The following is a 15,239-nucleotide window of genomic DNA, read 5'->3' as shown; positions in this document are numbered from 1 at the left end:
TTCTTACAGTATAATATCTAAATACATACATTAAATCTCTTTCAAGAAATTTATGCAAAAATATAATCTGAAAAGATTTGACATTATTAAGAAACTAAATTAAATATTTACAATTTCATATGGCAATTTCCGGCTAAATATTCATATTTGTTATTCTCAAAAAAAAAATGTTGATAATATAATAACTTGCATAACCGTCGGTTCAAAGTCGAATAAGAAGTGGCACCATGTTCGTCACACGATGCCGAATTATCTGTCTACAATTATTGGCCACCGTCTCATCTGACGATCTCTGATTAGGCCCTGTTGTTATGGTATAAAAAGATGGATTCACCGCACCAAGAATCATTCAAGTATATTATTACGTCGCATTAGTTCAGTGCTGTTTTAGTTAATTGAAAGTTTACATACCAAATATTAAAAAATCCCAGTCCGTAAGTACCCACCCATATATTTAATTTAATTTAATTATTCGATAAAATTTAATAAAATGGACATATTTTTTTAATTGAATATCTGTAATAAAAAGTTTAAAAAAAATCCAATTTAACCCATCACCAAAAAGTTCACTTCCGATCTCTGGTCTTAGTTACTAGTAATTTATTTACTTGGCCATAATTCATGCATTATTATTATCTGATTTGGTCATTGTTGTGAAAATGAAATTTAAACTTTACTTGATTAACATAAAAATATGCTATAATTATTATTTTAAATAATTGGGAACAATTAAATAATGTTCAATTATATGAAAAATATCGTAGATATATTATTATTTTATTTATTTAATTCATTTATGGTTTTAAAGTTATCTAATATTTTCAAACACAAAATTAATACAGTTCCCATTAACTTTTGACTTACCTAGTTTTATATTATTTATGTAGAGAAGGAAATGTAAAATCATATTCAATAGATATCTAAAAAACAGTCAAAATCAAGACAGTTATCGTTGTAGTATCGAGGTGATGAATTAATTTGATGGTTTTTCAAATTTACTACTTATATAATTATATTTAATTAGTTAGTTATTTTATTACATACTAGTACAGTATTTTTTAGTATTAATTAGCTATTGTCTGTAGTTACGTTATAAATATGAATAATTCTAAATTTACAAAAATTGCATACCTACTGAAAAATGCCACAACACAATGTCGTATTTCTAAGGTTCTTTAAGGTTCTAAGTGTTTTCTTTTGCCTAAACAAACCCTAGTATCATAATTATTCTAAACTGCCTCATTGTTACTTTTGTTTCGCCCAAAACGTTTGTTACGACCACGTAGTTATGCACTCACGATTAATTGACATTTGTTATTTTAATATATTTCACAGACTCACGTTTATAATAAAATAATATAGTCGGTGGAATTTTATACTACAACAGAGAAGTGAAATAATTAATTTAGTTAACAAATAACTGTACTAAAAATTTATCCAAATTGATTATTATACCTACCCTTTTATGCAATATATCCACATTAAATTAATATGCCCTGATATTAGAATTGGAGCTGATTCTGAGTTTAAAATTTAAATTGGTATTGACCCAACCGAATTTAATAATTATTGATATAATTATTATATTATTGAATATTATTACATACATTGTAATATAACATCTATTAAATAGGTAATACAATATAATTTCAATTATTTTAAGTACATTATGTAGGTATAATTAACTAACAAATAATTACAAGATAAAAAGAACTTTTTATATACCACATTTTTAAATTTTCTGTTGAATCATATAAACTTGACAATTCTATGTATTAATAAATACTTTTTTTTTGTATTTGATAGAACTACTGAATAAATATAGAACACTGAAATGTTATTTTGACGTTTCACATTGATTTCCATAGTAACGCACGCATATATTAATAATTTAGTTGCTAGGACCCTCTTAGCAACCAATAATATTGAACTTTTTAGGTTTTTTTTCCGAAATAACTTTCCATACAAAACAGAATTAACTGAAAATGAATTCAATTCTGCTTAAAGATGGCTAAAAGTATTAAAAGAATGCATTGTCGTCGTGTTCTGATGTAGGTATTCTAAAAGTTTCAAATGTCTAGCTAGTCGAGAAGTTAGTTAAAATCTTCAATCGTCCAATACAAATCTTGGACAAACAAGAAAAAATTTGTACTGGACAAACGAATACGAGCTGACAAAAACGTGGTAATAAAATACAGTGTATAAGAAAAAAATATTTAATAAATCATTTTATTAGTATTGCACGCAATATTAATATGGTGCAATAGAAAAAAACACACGCGTTAACATCATTTTACTCCCTACTTCCATTATAGTTTGTCAATTTATGGCTACGGCCGTATGTTGTAGCTTAACCACTGGGGAATGCCAAAATAAATGGCGTGTTTCAAAAAAACACTACCTTATTCTTAGGTCAATAACTATTATAAAGCAATCATTCTTCGTAGGATGTTTATCACACTTGAATGGTAAAAAACATAGCTTATAATTAATATCTTTAGAATTATCTTCAAATGTGTTAATCTTGCCCATTTTTTGAATAATAAAATGCATAATTCTTGTCAAATTTGGGATCACAGAGATTATCAATATAATTTTTTATCGTAAATATTTCACTATAATAATGTCGATATAAATTATACTGATAGTTTTGTAAATGCGTTTAAAAATTAATAAATTTAAAAAATCTTAACACCACTGCACATTTATGTACTGAATTATGACTATATTCTAAAACATTAGAGCGAAAGGTTTAAAAGAATAATATTTTATGTAATATAAATACTTTATGCAGTCATCAAATGTTTAAAATAAATATAAAGGATAATAAGGCTTCAAAATTATAGAAATAGATTATCTACAACGTTTAAGGTATGTCCAGTTTCATGCTTTGAAAATAGAAAAAAAGCTCCATTTTGACCCACGCTGAGCACGTCCGCCCTTAAGTTAAGGCATGTTTTTACAAAAAAGGATAGATCTGTCCATCAAATTTATTATTTATATTTATTCTAGAAAAAAAACAATTTTTAAAAGATATTTCTTATTATTATTGTGATTTAACCAAATGACCATTCTCGTATAGATAATAAGACATCTTATGTAATTAATTATAATAAGATTATCAAAATTATTGTGAATGTTTTCATCATTATAAATTGCCATAGTTAACTTTGATAATAATCATTTGTCTATGAAATTAGTGCAGGGCTCATAATGGACAGGAACGCATCGGAGCCCAGCTCCGTTTCGTCAATAATTATTAAAAATTAATTTGATTCACTTTATGTAAAATATATTTTAAGTTTAATACGAAATTTGTCGGAATCGCGCTAAAAATTAGTCTTATCATAAAACCCGTTTTTCGCCTTCGGCGCTAACAATTTTCGCATGCCAAATATTTTAAGATTATTGATTCAAGATGACGTATCTCCTTTTAAATTTAAATTTGAAATCACAGTTCTCATTCAACAAAATGTCAAGATTATTTACTCAAATTATATGATTTATAAACATTAAAATAGTATACATATATTGTAAACATTAATAACTACAAAAAGGGATTATTGCAGTTATCATTGCGAATGAAGGTCTACATTTTAAGTGTTGTTCACCCTGTACTTAATGTAATGTTTTTATATATTTTAAAGGTTATACTCACACAGAAAATGAAGTACCAATTTGTGTCTTTGGAGCAGGTTCGTAAGGATCATGCAAAGCTTTACGACCAAAGCAAACCCTATGATCAAGCCAAGCCGTATGACCAGAGCAAACCCTATGATCAAAGTAAGCCTTATGACCAGAGCAAGCCATACGACGAGAGCAAGCCTTATGACTTTTTGACTCGTACACAAGCTAAGCCATACGATCAGAGTAAGCCCTATGATCAAAGCAAGCCGTATGACCAAAGCAAGCCGTATGATCAGAGCAATGATAAAAGCAAACCCTATGATCAAAGCAAGCCCTATGATCATAGCAAACCTTATGACCAAAGCAAGCCGTATGATCAGAGCAAGCCCTATGATCAAAGCAAGCCGTATGATCAGAGCAAACCTTATGGCCAGAGCAAACCCTACGATCAGAGTAAGCCCTATGATCAAAGCAAGCCGTATGACCAAAGCAAGCCGTATGATCAGAGCAAACCCTATGATCAAAGCAAACCCTATGATCATAGCAAACCTTATGACCAAAGCAAGCCGTATGATCAGAGCAAGCCCTATGATCAAAGCAAGCCGTATGATCAGAGCAAACCCTATGATCAAAGCAAACCCTATGATCATAGCAAACCTTATGACCAGAGCAAACCCTACGATCAGAGTAAGCCCTATGATCAAAGCAAGCCGTATGACCAAAGCAAGCCGTATGATCAGAGCAAACCCTATGATCAGAGCAAACCCTACGATCAAAGCAAACCCTATGATCAAAGCAAGCCCTATGATCATAGCAAACCTTATGACCAGAGCAAACCTTACGATCAAAGCAAGCCCTATGACCAGAGCAAACCCCATGATCAAAGCAAACCGTATAACCAAAGCAAGCCGTATGATCAGAGCAAGCCCTATGATCAAAGCAAGCCGTATGATCAGAGCAAACCATATGATCAAAGCAAACCCTATGATCAAAGCAAGCCCTATGATCATAGCAAACCTTATGACCAGAGCAAACCCTACGATCAGAGTAAGCCCTATGATCAAAGCAAGCCGTATGACCAAAGCAAGCCGTATGATCAGAGCAAACCCTATGATCAGAGCAAACCCTATGATCAAAGCAAACCCCATGATCAAAGCAAGCCCTATGATCATAGCAAACCTTATGACCAGAGCAAACCCTACGATCAAAGCAAGCCCTATGACCAGAGCAAACCCTATGATCAAAGCAAACCGTATGACCAAAGCAAGCCGTATGATCAGAGCAAGCCCTATGATCAAAGCAAGCCGTATGATCAGAGCAAACCATATGATCAAAGCAAACCCTATGATCAAAGCAAGCCCTATGATCATAGCAAACCTTATGACCAGAGCAAACCCTACGATCAGAGTAAGCCCTATGATCAAAGCAAGCCGTATGACCAAAGCAAGCCGTATGATCAGAGCAAACCCTATGATCAGAGCAAACCCTATGATCAAAGCAAACCCCATGATCAAAGCAAGCCCTATGATCATAGCAAACCTTATGACCAGAGCAAACCCTACGATCAAAGCAAGCCCTATGACCAGAGCAAACCCTATGATCAGAGCAAACCCTATGATCAAAGCAAACCCTATGATCAAAGCAAGCCCTATGATCAAAGCAAGCCCTATGATCATAGCAAACCTTATGACCAGAGCAAACCCTACGATCAAAGCAAGCCATATGACCAGAGCAAACCCTATGATCAAAGCAAGCCCTATGATCAAAGCAAGCCTTATGACCAGAGCAAACCCTATGATCAAAGCAAGCCATATGATCAAAGCAAAGCATATTATCAGACCGAGGTCCGCGACTTCATACAGGTAAAAAAATGTATATAATTTGATAATTACAATAAATTAATTTTTAATAGTAATTAGAGAGATTATTTTTCATAAAAAGCGGATTGTGTTAATATACGTTTTATGAATGCCTACGGTCACATGATAACAAATAGTATCAACATGATGTTTCGTAGTATTTGTGATACACATAGACAAAAATACTAAATTTATTATATTAATTTATGAAAACGTGTTTTTTTATTATGTACTTACTTTATTTGTTTTCAGGTTAGATGTGCTACATTAAAGCCAATTTCAATGGAGTCCACTTTGAGAATTACGTATGTTTAATTTTTCAAACTATTCTATTATTAGTCATAGAGGACATTTTTAAAAATAATATCTACCATTTTATTAATCGTATGGGATTCAAAAATGTACAAATACATAACTCAATTATCATAAAAAATCATTTTAAAACGTAATAATTCGAAAACCATTTTTATTCTTAAATCTATTATCTTTGAGTTATTGATGTTGACAGCTCGTGTAAGTTACATCCATCCTCAGGTAGGATATACAATAAAATTGTTGGGATGGGTATCATGAGTTTAAAATATTTTTTAGTTAAACATTTTTAATATTTTTAGGTGGCAGCGCCACCCGTTAACATTCTTGGATGTAATTATAATGTGGTTTAATACTACCTATATACTCAATATGCTAGTACATACTACACTATTATATTCAACTAATATGAGAGTATGTTATCATTTGTTTTCTTTTACGGCCCGATTAAAATAAATCATTCTCATTTATTTGCGTTTACGTGCATATTTTCTCTCATCTTACCGTTTTTAATACGTATTCTCTCTGTCTCGATCTTTCCTACACACTTACATATGTTTTCTCTCATGCGTTACATATATACAGATATAATAAATCAAGACAAATATATAATGCAATAAAACATACAATTTAAGAATGTAGCATTCGTTATTAGATATATTATACATAATTTGAAAAGATGCAGGTTCGTCTTCAGAGGAGTAGGCTTCATATTGACTACATTGAAATTTAAATGACAGCTTTTACGTTTATGATATTTTAATATCAATTCATGTTTTGTTGTAAGTGATTTGCACCTGTCTATTCAGTTAACAAAGGTAATACACATATTTCCCAGGTTCGTAATCAGAATAAATCTATCCGCAGATGGATGAAGACGTTTGTAAGCTGATACCAAACCACTAAATCCTGTGCATTTCTTTGTCACATATTTCTGCTAAATTTAAATATTTCGTTAATACATCGACAACTAAGTCTACTGTCGGACAAGAAGATCTAGGCAATAGCCGGTAGTAGCTGGTTCACGGTTTTAACTCGTGGACAACTCGTTGATAACCGGAAGTCGTTGCAGTCGAAGTGCGGTTAAAAACAGGAGGGGCTTATTTGTTCACAGTTTAAACACGTTGACAAGAAGATCTTGTCCAACAGTATACTTGTGACGTTTTCTACCTCGTTGGTACCACTGGATTACTAAATTTCTCCAACAATTGATTTTTCTCCGAAATATGAACCTACTTATTATAGCTCATTTCTATTTGACGTTTTTAGTGAACTATATTACATCGCGTACCCCTTGTTCGTTCCCATATGAAATCCTTCATATATATGAAATTAATACACACTTGTCGATCAATTTGCATTTTAGGCACAATAGGAGGTAATTTTTGAAACCAATATTAAGACGGGCAAATAACTCTAGCCCACATTCGTTGCGAGAATATTTTCTTCAAGTACCTACCTACCAAAAAACATCCATCTATTGACACCTTGTCCCAGATAGTCGTAGGTCTTCAGGTAATCAAGTGAAATGTTCTCTTTGTACTCTTGAAAACAGTTCATCTCGACTTTCGTCTTTTATATATTTTTTTTATACTGGTTTACTCAACTTTAAAATAAAAATTTCAATATTTTTCCAGAGCTTCCTGCTGAGTGCTTATACAGACGCAAGAAATCTACCACTTCACTCCAGATAAAAAAGGAAGTCTAAAACTAGTAGTTTTTAGAGTTAAGAACACAATTATATAATATAAATCTAAATTTAATAATTAAAATGCATCTTTTTGGTTGGTGCAATGTAGAATCTTGAAAAATAATTAATATATAATTTTTGTACTGCTATTTACACAAGCATAAAAATAAAACCCATAAAAACCACAAATAAAATTGTTTTGATTTTTTCAGGCGATTCATTGTTTGATTGACAGAAATTTATGATATTTTATAAAATACTAGCTGAAGTACCCGGCTTCGAACGAGATCACTTCATTAATCGATATACATAAAAATTATGTTACTTAAAATAAAAAAATAACATATACAATATTAACATATGCATACAATACGTCAAAATGAATTAATACTGACAGATGTAAAGGTCAATCAAAAAAAAAACCTACTAAGTTATAATAGAATCCAAAATATGTAAACTTCATATTAAACTGTGGCAAAAATTCTAAATTGGAAGGAACAAACAAACAAATAAACTGTGTAAGTAGAAATAAAATTATATTAACAAAACGTTCTACGATACGTGTCTCTTTACTCAATTACCTACATTCTTATAATTTGGATTTATCAACTCTCCTTTTCCATATAATATTGCTGTGTTTACACCCCCACTACAAAGTTTTAATAATATCTATAACATTACAAATAAACTCGAACATAAATGTCTGTAGCTACTAAGACTTTACAAAGCTCGCCATGTGAGTGAAACACGTGTCTAAAGTATATTAATTATTTGTGATAAACTTATATTGCTTTATTAAAAACATAGCCTCGCTGGAAATAGTAATTCTATAACATGAAAGTTTATTACTAAAGGATCATGAATAATAACGTATATTTTCTCACTCCTGAGGAAAAAATAGTTTGATAAGTTCCTATTTAAAATTTTGTCCTCAGAATAAATTACATTACTATGAAAGGTACCAATTTAAAATATACCTTTCATAGTATTATTTTTTATTCATTGCTTCATTGCTAAGGGCTGTGACATTCTGATTCGATTCAATTCTAAATATAGCATAATATATTTAAGGTGTGTCATCTCATAATAGCGTATTTACTCGATTATAAGACGCACTCTCATCTTCATATATTAATAATACAAAATAAAAGCATTACATAATATGCGAACTTTATTATAACTTATATAACAGACAAAGCCATTCAATCACAATAAACAGGATTTATTTATGTATTTATCATCAGAGTCTGAACATTTCTTTAGATTCAGTGTCATCCTCTGTGCCATCAAGAGCATTAGTGATACAGCATTTTCTTGAAAGAATATTCCACTACTGTCTATAGGATTTTCTTGACCGACTGACCCTCCACTACTAGTAATCCGTGATGATTCATCAGAACCGCGGAATTTTACAGCGATTGTAAGACGCCATCGATTATAAGACACACTCCGAATTCAGAGACACCAAAAATAGGAAAAAAAACATGCGTCTTATAATCGAGGAAATGTACGGAAATACACTTTTTTATCCTCCGAATGCAGCCAGTGACGTCCCTAGGCAAAGTGCCGCCCTTAAGCAGACTTATAATGCGACACCTCTTCATGTTTAGTCTCAAATTGAATAAAGATTTATTGGGAACCTGCCGACCTATTCTATTAGTCATCATTTACTAAGGATTAGTGCATTTTCTCGAAATATAGTCTCCAACAGCGGTGTTTTTAGAAACGTGAAGGTGAAGCCCTGAGGCCCTGATTGGGTATTATAATACAAAAATAGGAATAATAGGATAAGTTACCAGGATTTTGAATACTTTCAATATGTTTTAAACTAAAATACCGGCACTTTTCAGCGAATTGACCGCATCATATGCGTCACGGAAAACCGACACTGCTCTCAAAATATTCTTGTAATATTTGTATACGTTCCTTCATTGGACACTCTTTATAATGTGCTGTCTTTATGCAACGCATGACCTGCCTATTCCCACGTTTCGTCATCGTTTACTGCCATTTATAATGTCCCGCTCCTGAGCAACGCATGGCCTTCCTACCTCCATGGGATGCCACTGTATGCTGCAACATATAGATCGCTTTTGTAGCATCGCTGCAGTGTGAGGGAAGGTCAGCAACATAGTAATTACAGACCATTTTTTTTTAAATATGTTAACCAATTTACACACACAAAAAAACGACGTGGAATCGCCATCAAGTGATAAGTATAAAAATTTTATAGTTGAAACTCTTTGATGTTACTTATTTTTTCAAAGGAAATATGTTGTATTATTCAGTACTCGGTAGGTACAGTAGTAAAAATATAATTTAAAAAGTGTGTAGTCACGAAAAAGGTTAAATTAATATTCCCTATTACTGAGATTATTTTTTACCACGTTTTTCGTAACTTGTATTCATGTTTGTCCGGTGGTCGTTTATCCAGTACAAATCTTGCAATCGATTTTAACTAACTTCCCGACTAGTTAGACACTTGAAATTTTTAGAATATATCAGAACACGATGCCAATGCATTTTTTTTAATACTTTTAGCCATCCTTAAGTAGAATTGAATTTATTTTCAGTTAATTCTGTTTTGTATGAAAAGTTATTTCGGAAGAAGTCCGTAATCCAATCCACTATTATTGGTTGCTAGGGGTCTGGGGTCCTAGCAACTAAATTATTAATATATACGTGCGTTACGTGTCAAAATGACATTTCAGTATTATTTCTATCAAGTACAATTTTTTTTTTGATCGTTTAAGCTAGTCAAGTCAAGTTTATATGATTAAACAAAAAATTTAAAACGTTGTATATAAAAAGTTCTTTTTATCTTGTAATTATTTTAAATATGTTTACCAATTTGCACACAAAAAAACTACGTGGAATCGCCGTCAAGTGATAAGTATAAAAATGTTATAGTCAAAACTCTTTGATGTTACTTATTTTTTGAAATATGTTGATAATTTAATTCTAAAAAATAAAAGGTGGGTATATAAGTATTATTCAGTACTCAGTACATACAGTAGTAAAAATATAATTTAAAAAATGTGCACTGTCACGAAAAAGGTTAAAAGTAATATTCCCTATTACTGAGATTATTTTTTTTAATGTAATTATGCTTATTGAGAAAAAATGGTATGATTGTAAATATGGGTCATGCAATGTTCTCGTACATGTAAAAAGCACGTGTAGTTTAGAGATAACGTTATATCACGCCGTGATTACTTAATCAATAGAATTTTTGGTATATTATTATTTAGTCTGGTGACCTTATTAATAAATAAAAATATGTTATTGGCAATTATTTGAGAGAGTATCCGCTTTATAAAAATACCAGTGTTTTATAAACTTTGACTATTAAACGGTAATTAATAAAAAAAATAGTAAACCTATTTATGAGTTGATCAACTGCAGAATGAAGGATACCCTAAAAGTCCGGGTGCTGTATGAAGGTCGAAAATGAAGAATTTGAGATATTTTTGTAAACTTATTAGCGAGTGTATTTGTCATTATGATACTCTGTCTTTTATTTCTTAAAACATATTCAATGAATAATTCACAAGACGTCCCAAGACATAATATTATATTATATACATACCTACTAGAAGAAAACGTTTTTTGAATAAATACGACGCACGACGGGATTGTGAAGGGGCGTCCTATCTAATTACGACGAAATTAACTGAATTATATGTTGAATAAAAGAAATAATTTATCAAAATATAGTATTATTATCTACGTTATAACTAAAATTTGGAATTTTCCGGGCGTCAGTTAGTTAATTAGGGCACTTAATAATAAATACCTTGATTTAAAATACAAAAACCGATAGCATTTAACGCAATTTGATAACATTGGTGAGAATCCAGTGAATAGAGATTCAAGTCCCGGCGGGCGTCTCATTTTTTCAAATATTTTATAGTAGGTGATATTATAATATACATCTGAGGGTTTCAAATTATGAATGTCAGAAATTATTATTTAATGTCTACATAAAATATATCCATCATGTATGTTGTCAACAATAAGACAAAATAATTGTAATTTGAAAAAGTGTTTTTTTAATATTTTATTATGATCTTATTATGTGTTTTATAATAGTACTCAGCAGTGTTGCCATCTTTTTCTATGCTGATTATAATACAAAGGGTAAAAATTATAGTATTTATGTAAAAAATATAGTATAGGAACATTTTTCGGCTTAAATCCTTTAAAATTATAGTATTTTGGCATATTTGGCGTAAAATTATAGTATTTTACATTTTTTGCAGAATCTAAATTGAACGTAGTTATGCAGAATGTAGCCAGTCCACAATAATGTCGAGCTGAGATAATGGCACTTTAACAATAACATGATATTAAAAAATGTATGTAAAATGGAAAATGTATAATTTTAAATAGTATTTTATTTCAAGAATAATTTGTTTGCGGCTTGGCTATTTTCAGCAGAACGTAGAGAAAATCTTCTCGCATCTGATCTATATCATATCTAATATTTTTATTTTTTGTGGACTGGCTACTTTCTGCATAACTATGTCCAATTATAGTATTGTACTATAATTAAGTATAGTACGGTTGGCAATACTGGTACTCAGTTTTTTTGTTTGTCTCACTTGTTTAGTGTAGTAAAATCTGATTAAAAATTTGATTGATTTAAAAGGTAAAAGATGACTAAAATATTGTAATGGATCTACGAAATAAACTTAGAAGCAGAATTGAGAGAATGAAAAATAAACAGTAGGTACCTACCTACATCGTATTATTGTAGCGTGGTGACCATATCCAGAAGCGATTATGGTGTAAAAATATTTATAAATACAAGACGTATACTATACATTGGTATTCAGTTTTAAATAGTTCGTTTAACTAAATCGAACGCACTGTGAATAAATAGTTGGACATCGTCCAAGGTTCCATGTTGCCAAAAACATCAAAATTATAATTGAAAAGTTGTGGGATAACTCCAGATGTGGCATTATAATCTTGGGAGCGCAAATTAGCCGTTTCGCTATTCTGCCAGAAACGATGGAAAAGGTGTTTATTTTATAATGATTGCTTTATAAAACAATTTGTACAAAGCATATTATAACCTGATATACGACGCAAAATCTGCAAGAAACAATATTAATATTATGATCCATTGAATATTTTATTTATTTGGTTAAAAATAATTGATATTAATTCAAAATATAACGATTTTAGATAGTAGGTACATGTTATAAAGCTTTTTCAATAATTATAACAGAATTAAATTTTCCATTAATTATTAAATTCAATGCGTCAACACGGTAAGTATGGTGATTCACGAATTAAACGAGACGCAAGATTTAATTAATTGTTTGTGGATTCAATTCAATTCAATTCATTTATTTTACATATTGTGGACATTAAAAATTATAAGTTTAAGACGTTCACAATATGAAATTTAGAAACAACGAAATATTATTAAAACAATATTAGGTACATAACAAAAGAGATAGATCAGTATTAAGTTATTTTACAGTATAAATGTGTAAATACAAAAAATTATATAGGTACAAGGTAGTGTCACCACCTACCTGTAGGTAGGTGTCTTCGCCTAATAAATTGATTAGTAATAAGCCGACATGTAAACCTGATCTCTAACTATACGGCTTAGTAAAACGCCTAAAACGCTTCCTTGTCTAATCATATATAATTGTTTGTCTGTTCGCAGGTTTTGTATTACCCGTTCGGTATATAAACATATCGAACGGGGCGTCAATAGCTACGAACAAGGTAATATAGTATGCAAGAATGATGTATGTTAATTGCCTTGTTCCATAAGATAAAACCTGTGATTATGTAATATAAAATGTTAGATATAAGTTTATTATGTAATTGTATATTAGTATAAATGGGCCAGAATGATTGTTAAAATAAAGAGACGAATGCAGTAGCGAGAGGTTATAATAAGATGTATAAAATGTTATGTGGAACACACTAATCGAATGATATTTCCATCTATAAACTCGTTAATAATTAAACTAATAATCATAGAATCAATGTATAACATGGCAACACCAGCCAACGCGCGGATATGTGTGCGCGTCGGTGTAAGTATGTAAGAATGCTGCAAATGGCCATACTTAATGTATAACATGGCAACACCAGCCAACGCGTTGGTGTGTGTGCGTCGGTGTGTACGCAAAAATGTCTCGCGCACGAAAAGAAAAACTTATTACTTCACTAGAGTCCTTTAAATTTAATTTTTATGAAATATTATTCGATTTTTGTGTTTATAATTAGTATAGTTATCGTCTGTAATATAAAACATGAGGAAATTCGCATATTTAAGAACGCATAAATTCTTGATTGCAACCAGCGCGGGCTTCGCCAATTTCTGATCAAATAAATTAAAATCATGACCTTATATAGCTGCGCGGGAAAGAAACAGCGATATAAATCGGGCAAGGTGGGGGCATATCGCCGATCGATATACCCTTGGACATTGAAACCGAATTTCCTTTGCGAGAAGTAGTATTTTGCTATTTGTTGGAAATAGTAAAATATTATTTCATATTACTATATAAGACGTAGTTTTAAGAATAAATTGTAATCATTATAAATGTAAAATTGTAAAAGGTAAAGGCAACAGACAGGTTTACGTCGTAAAATCACAAATATTTATGTGAGGGTTGATGGAGGATAATTACAGGGCCTATTATTATGTCAATAGGTACCTAGTAAGTAGTTGTAAATGCATGTAATTTAAACGCTAATCAAATCGTGTGCTTACTCCTGGCATAAGACTAAAACCGCGAGTTTATGCCGGAGATAGCTATTTAAATGCTCTAAATAAATTCATATAAAATCCATAGAATTAGATAGACGATATTTTATAACGTCAATATATCCATCCACGTGCACAGAATATATTATCTCTTTTTACTTGGTCCTTCTGACAATCCAGTAAATTCCTATTAAATAAACAAGAGATATTACGCAGTACGAATTAACGGACACATTAGAATCTTTGGTCACCCCCTCTTATCTCTTTGGACCAATTAGAATAAAGGAGGCTGCTATAAAAGAGGGCGCATCCGAGAGACTTTTATCAGTCTACCGGATCATCTCTCGGGAACAACATCTTCTCTACTAGCAGCCTCTCTTCAAACACTCTGGACCAGTCTCACCAGTTTCGCCGCTCATCTCTTCGCTTCTTGAACGCCAAAGTACTCCCCGGTGAGAGTTTCGCATCCCGTTTACTTACGGGTGGGAAATATCTCTCGCGTTCGCTGTAATCGGTCGTCACGTTTACTTGTCTGCCGCCTTCACCTACATTGGCTTGTAAAAATATTATCTACTGGACGATACATACTGAAAATAAACCGAGTCATTACCGACTTTTTCAAAAAGGAAACATCGTTATTATTAATAACCCCTCACCGACTGAGCTAGGAAAATTCATCAACAAAGTGCGCAGTGGCGTATCGTTGAGGGGGTGTTGTTAGTAGTACACCGGATGAGTTAAGCAGACCCTATTTTAAGAATTTATAAAATAACGTCCACCTATACTCATACTCACGTAGATGGAATATATCAACATCCGAATGGTACGGCTGGATGCTACGACTGCATGACATTTCGAAAGTTCAAATCACTTTTCAGTAGGTAATTTAAAAAAAAAAGTATGTTCTCATCGCCCTCTTTCTTTCTCTTTACCTGTCTCTCTCCTTTTGGCATAATTATTATTACAATGTGTCCTACTATGTAGTATGTAAGCAGAAAGCTGTCATCAA

At 31.5% G+C, this 15,239-nt stretch overlaps 1 protein-coding gene across 1 annotated transcript; it reads left to right on the top strand.

The window, feature by feature from the left end:
- Nucleotides 1-298: 298 nt before the first annotated feature.
- Nucleotides 299-7,682, top strand: LOC147073718 (uncharacterized). The gene is made up of 4 exons (XM_085944740.1): nt 299-434; nt 3,648-5,489; nt 5,739-5,791; nt 7,436-7,682. Exons 2-4 carry the CDS (start codon nt 3,666-3,668, stop codon nt 7,446-7,448), a joined length of 1,890 nt encoding a protein of 629 aa, XP_085800866.1. The 5' UTR covers nt 299-434; nt 3,648-3,665; the 3' UTR covers nt 7,449-7,682.
- Nucleotides 7,683-15,239: the final 7,557 nt, after the last annotated feature.

The sequence above is a fragment of the Rhyacophila brunnea genome, unplaced genomic scaffold (genome assembly GCF_057557595.1).
Source record: "Rhyacophila brunnea isolate RB1 unplaced genomic scaffold, BYU_Rbru_1.0 scaffold_17, whole genome shotgun sequence".
NCBI lineage: Eukaryota > Metazoa > Arthropoda > Insecta > Trichoptera > Rhyacophilidae > Rhyacophila > Rhyacophila brunnea.
Note: the sequence above shows the minus strand (reverse complement) of the source record. Positions and strands in the feature narration are given on the sequence as shown.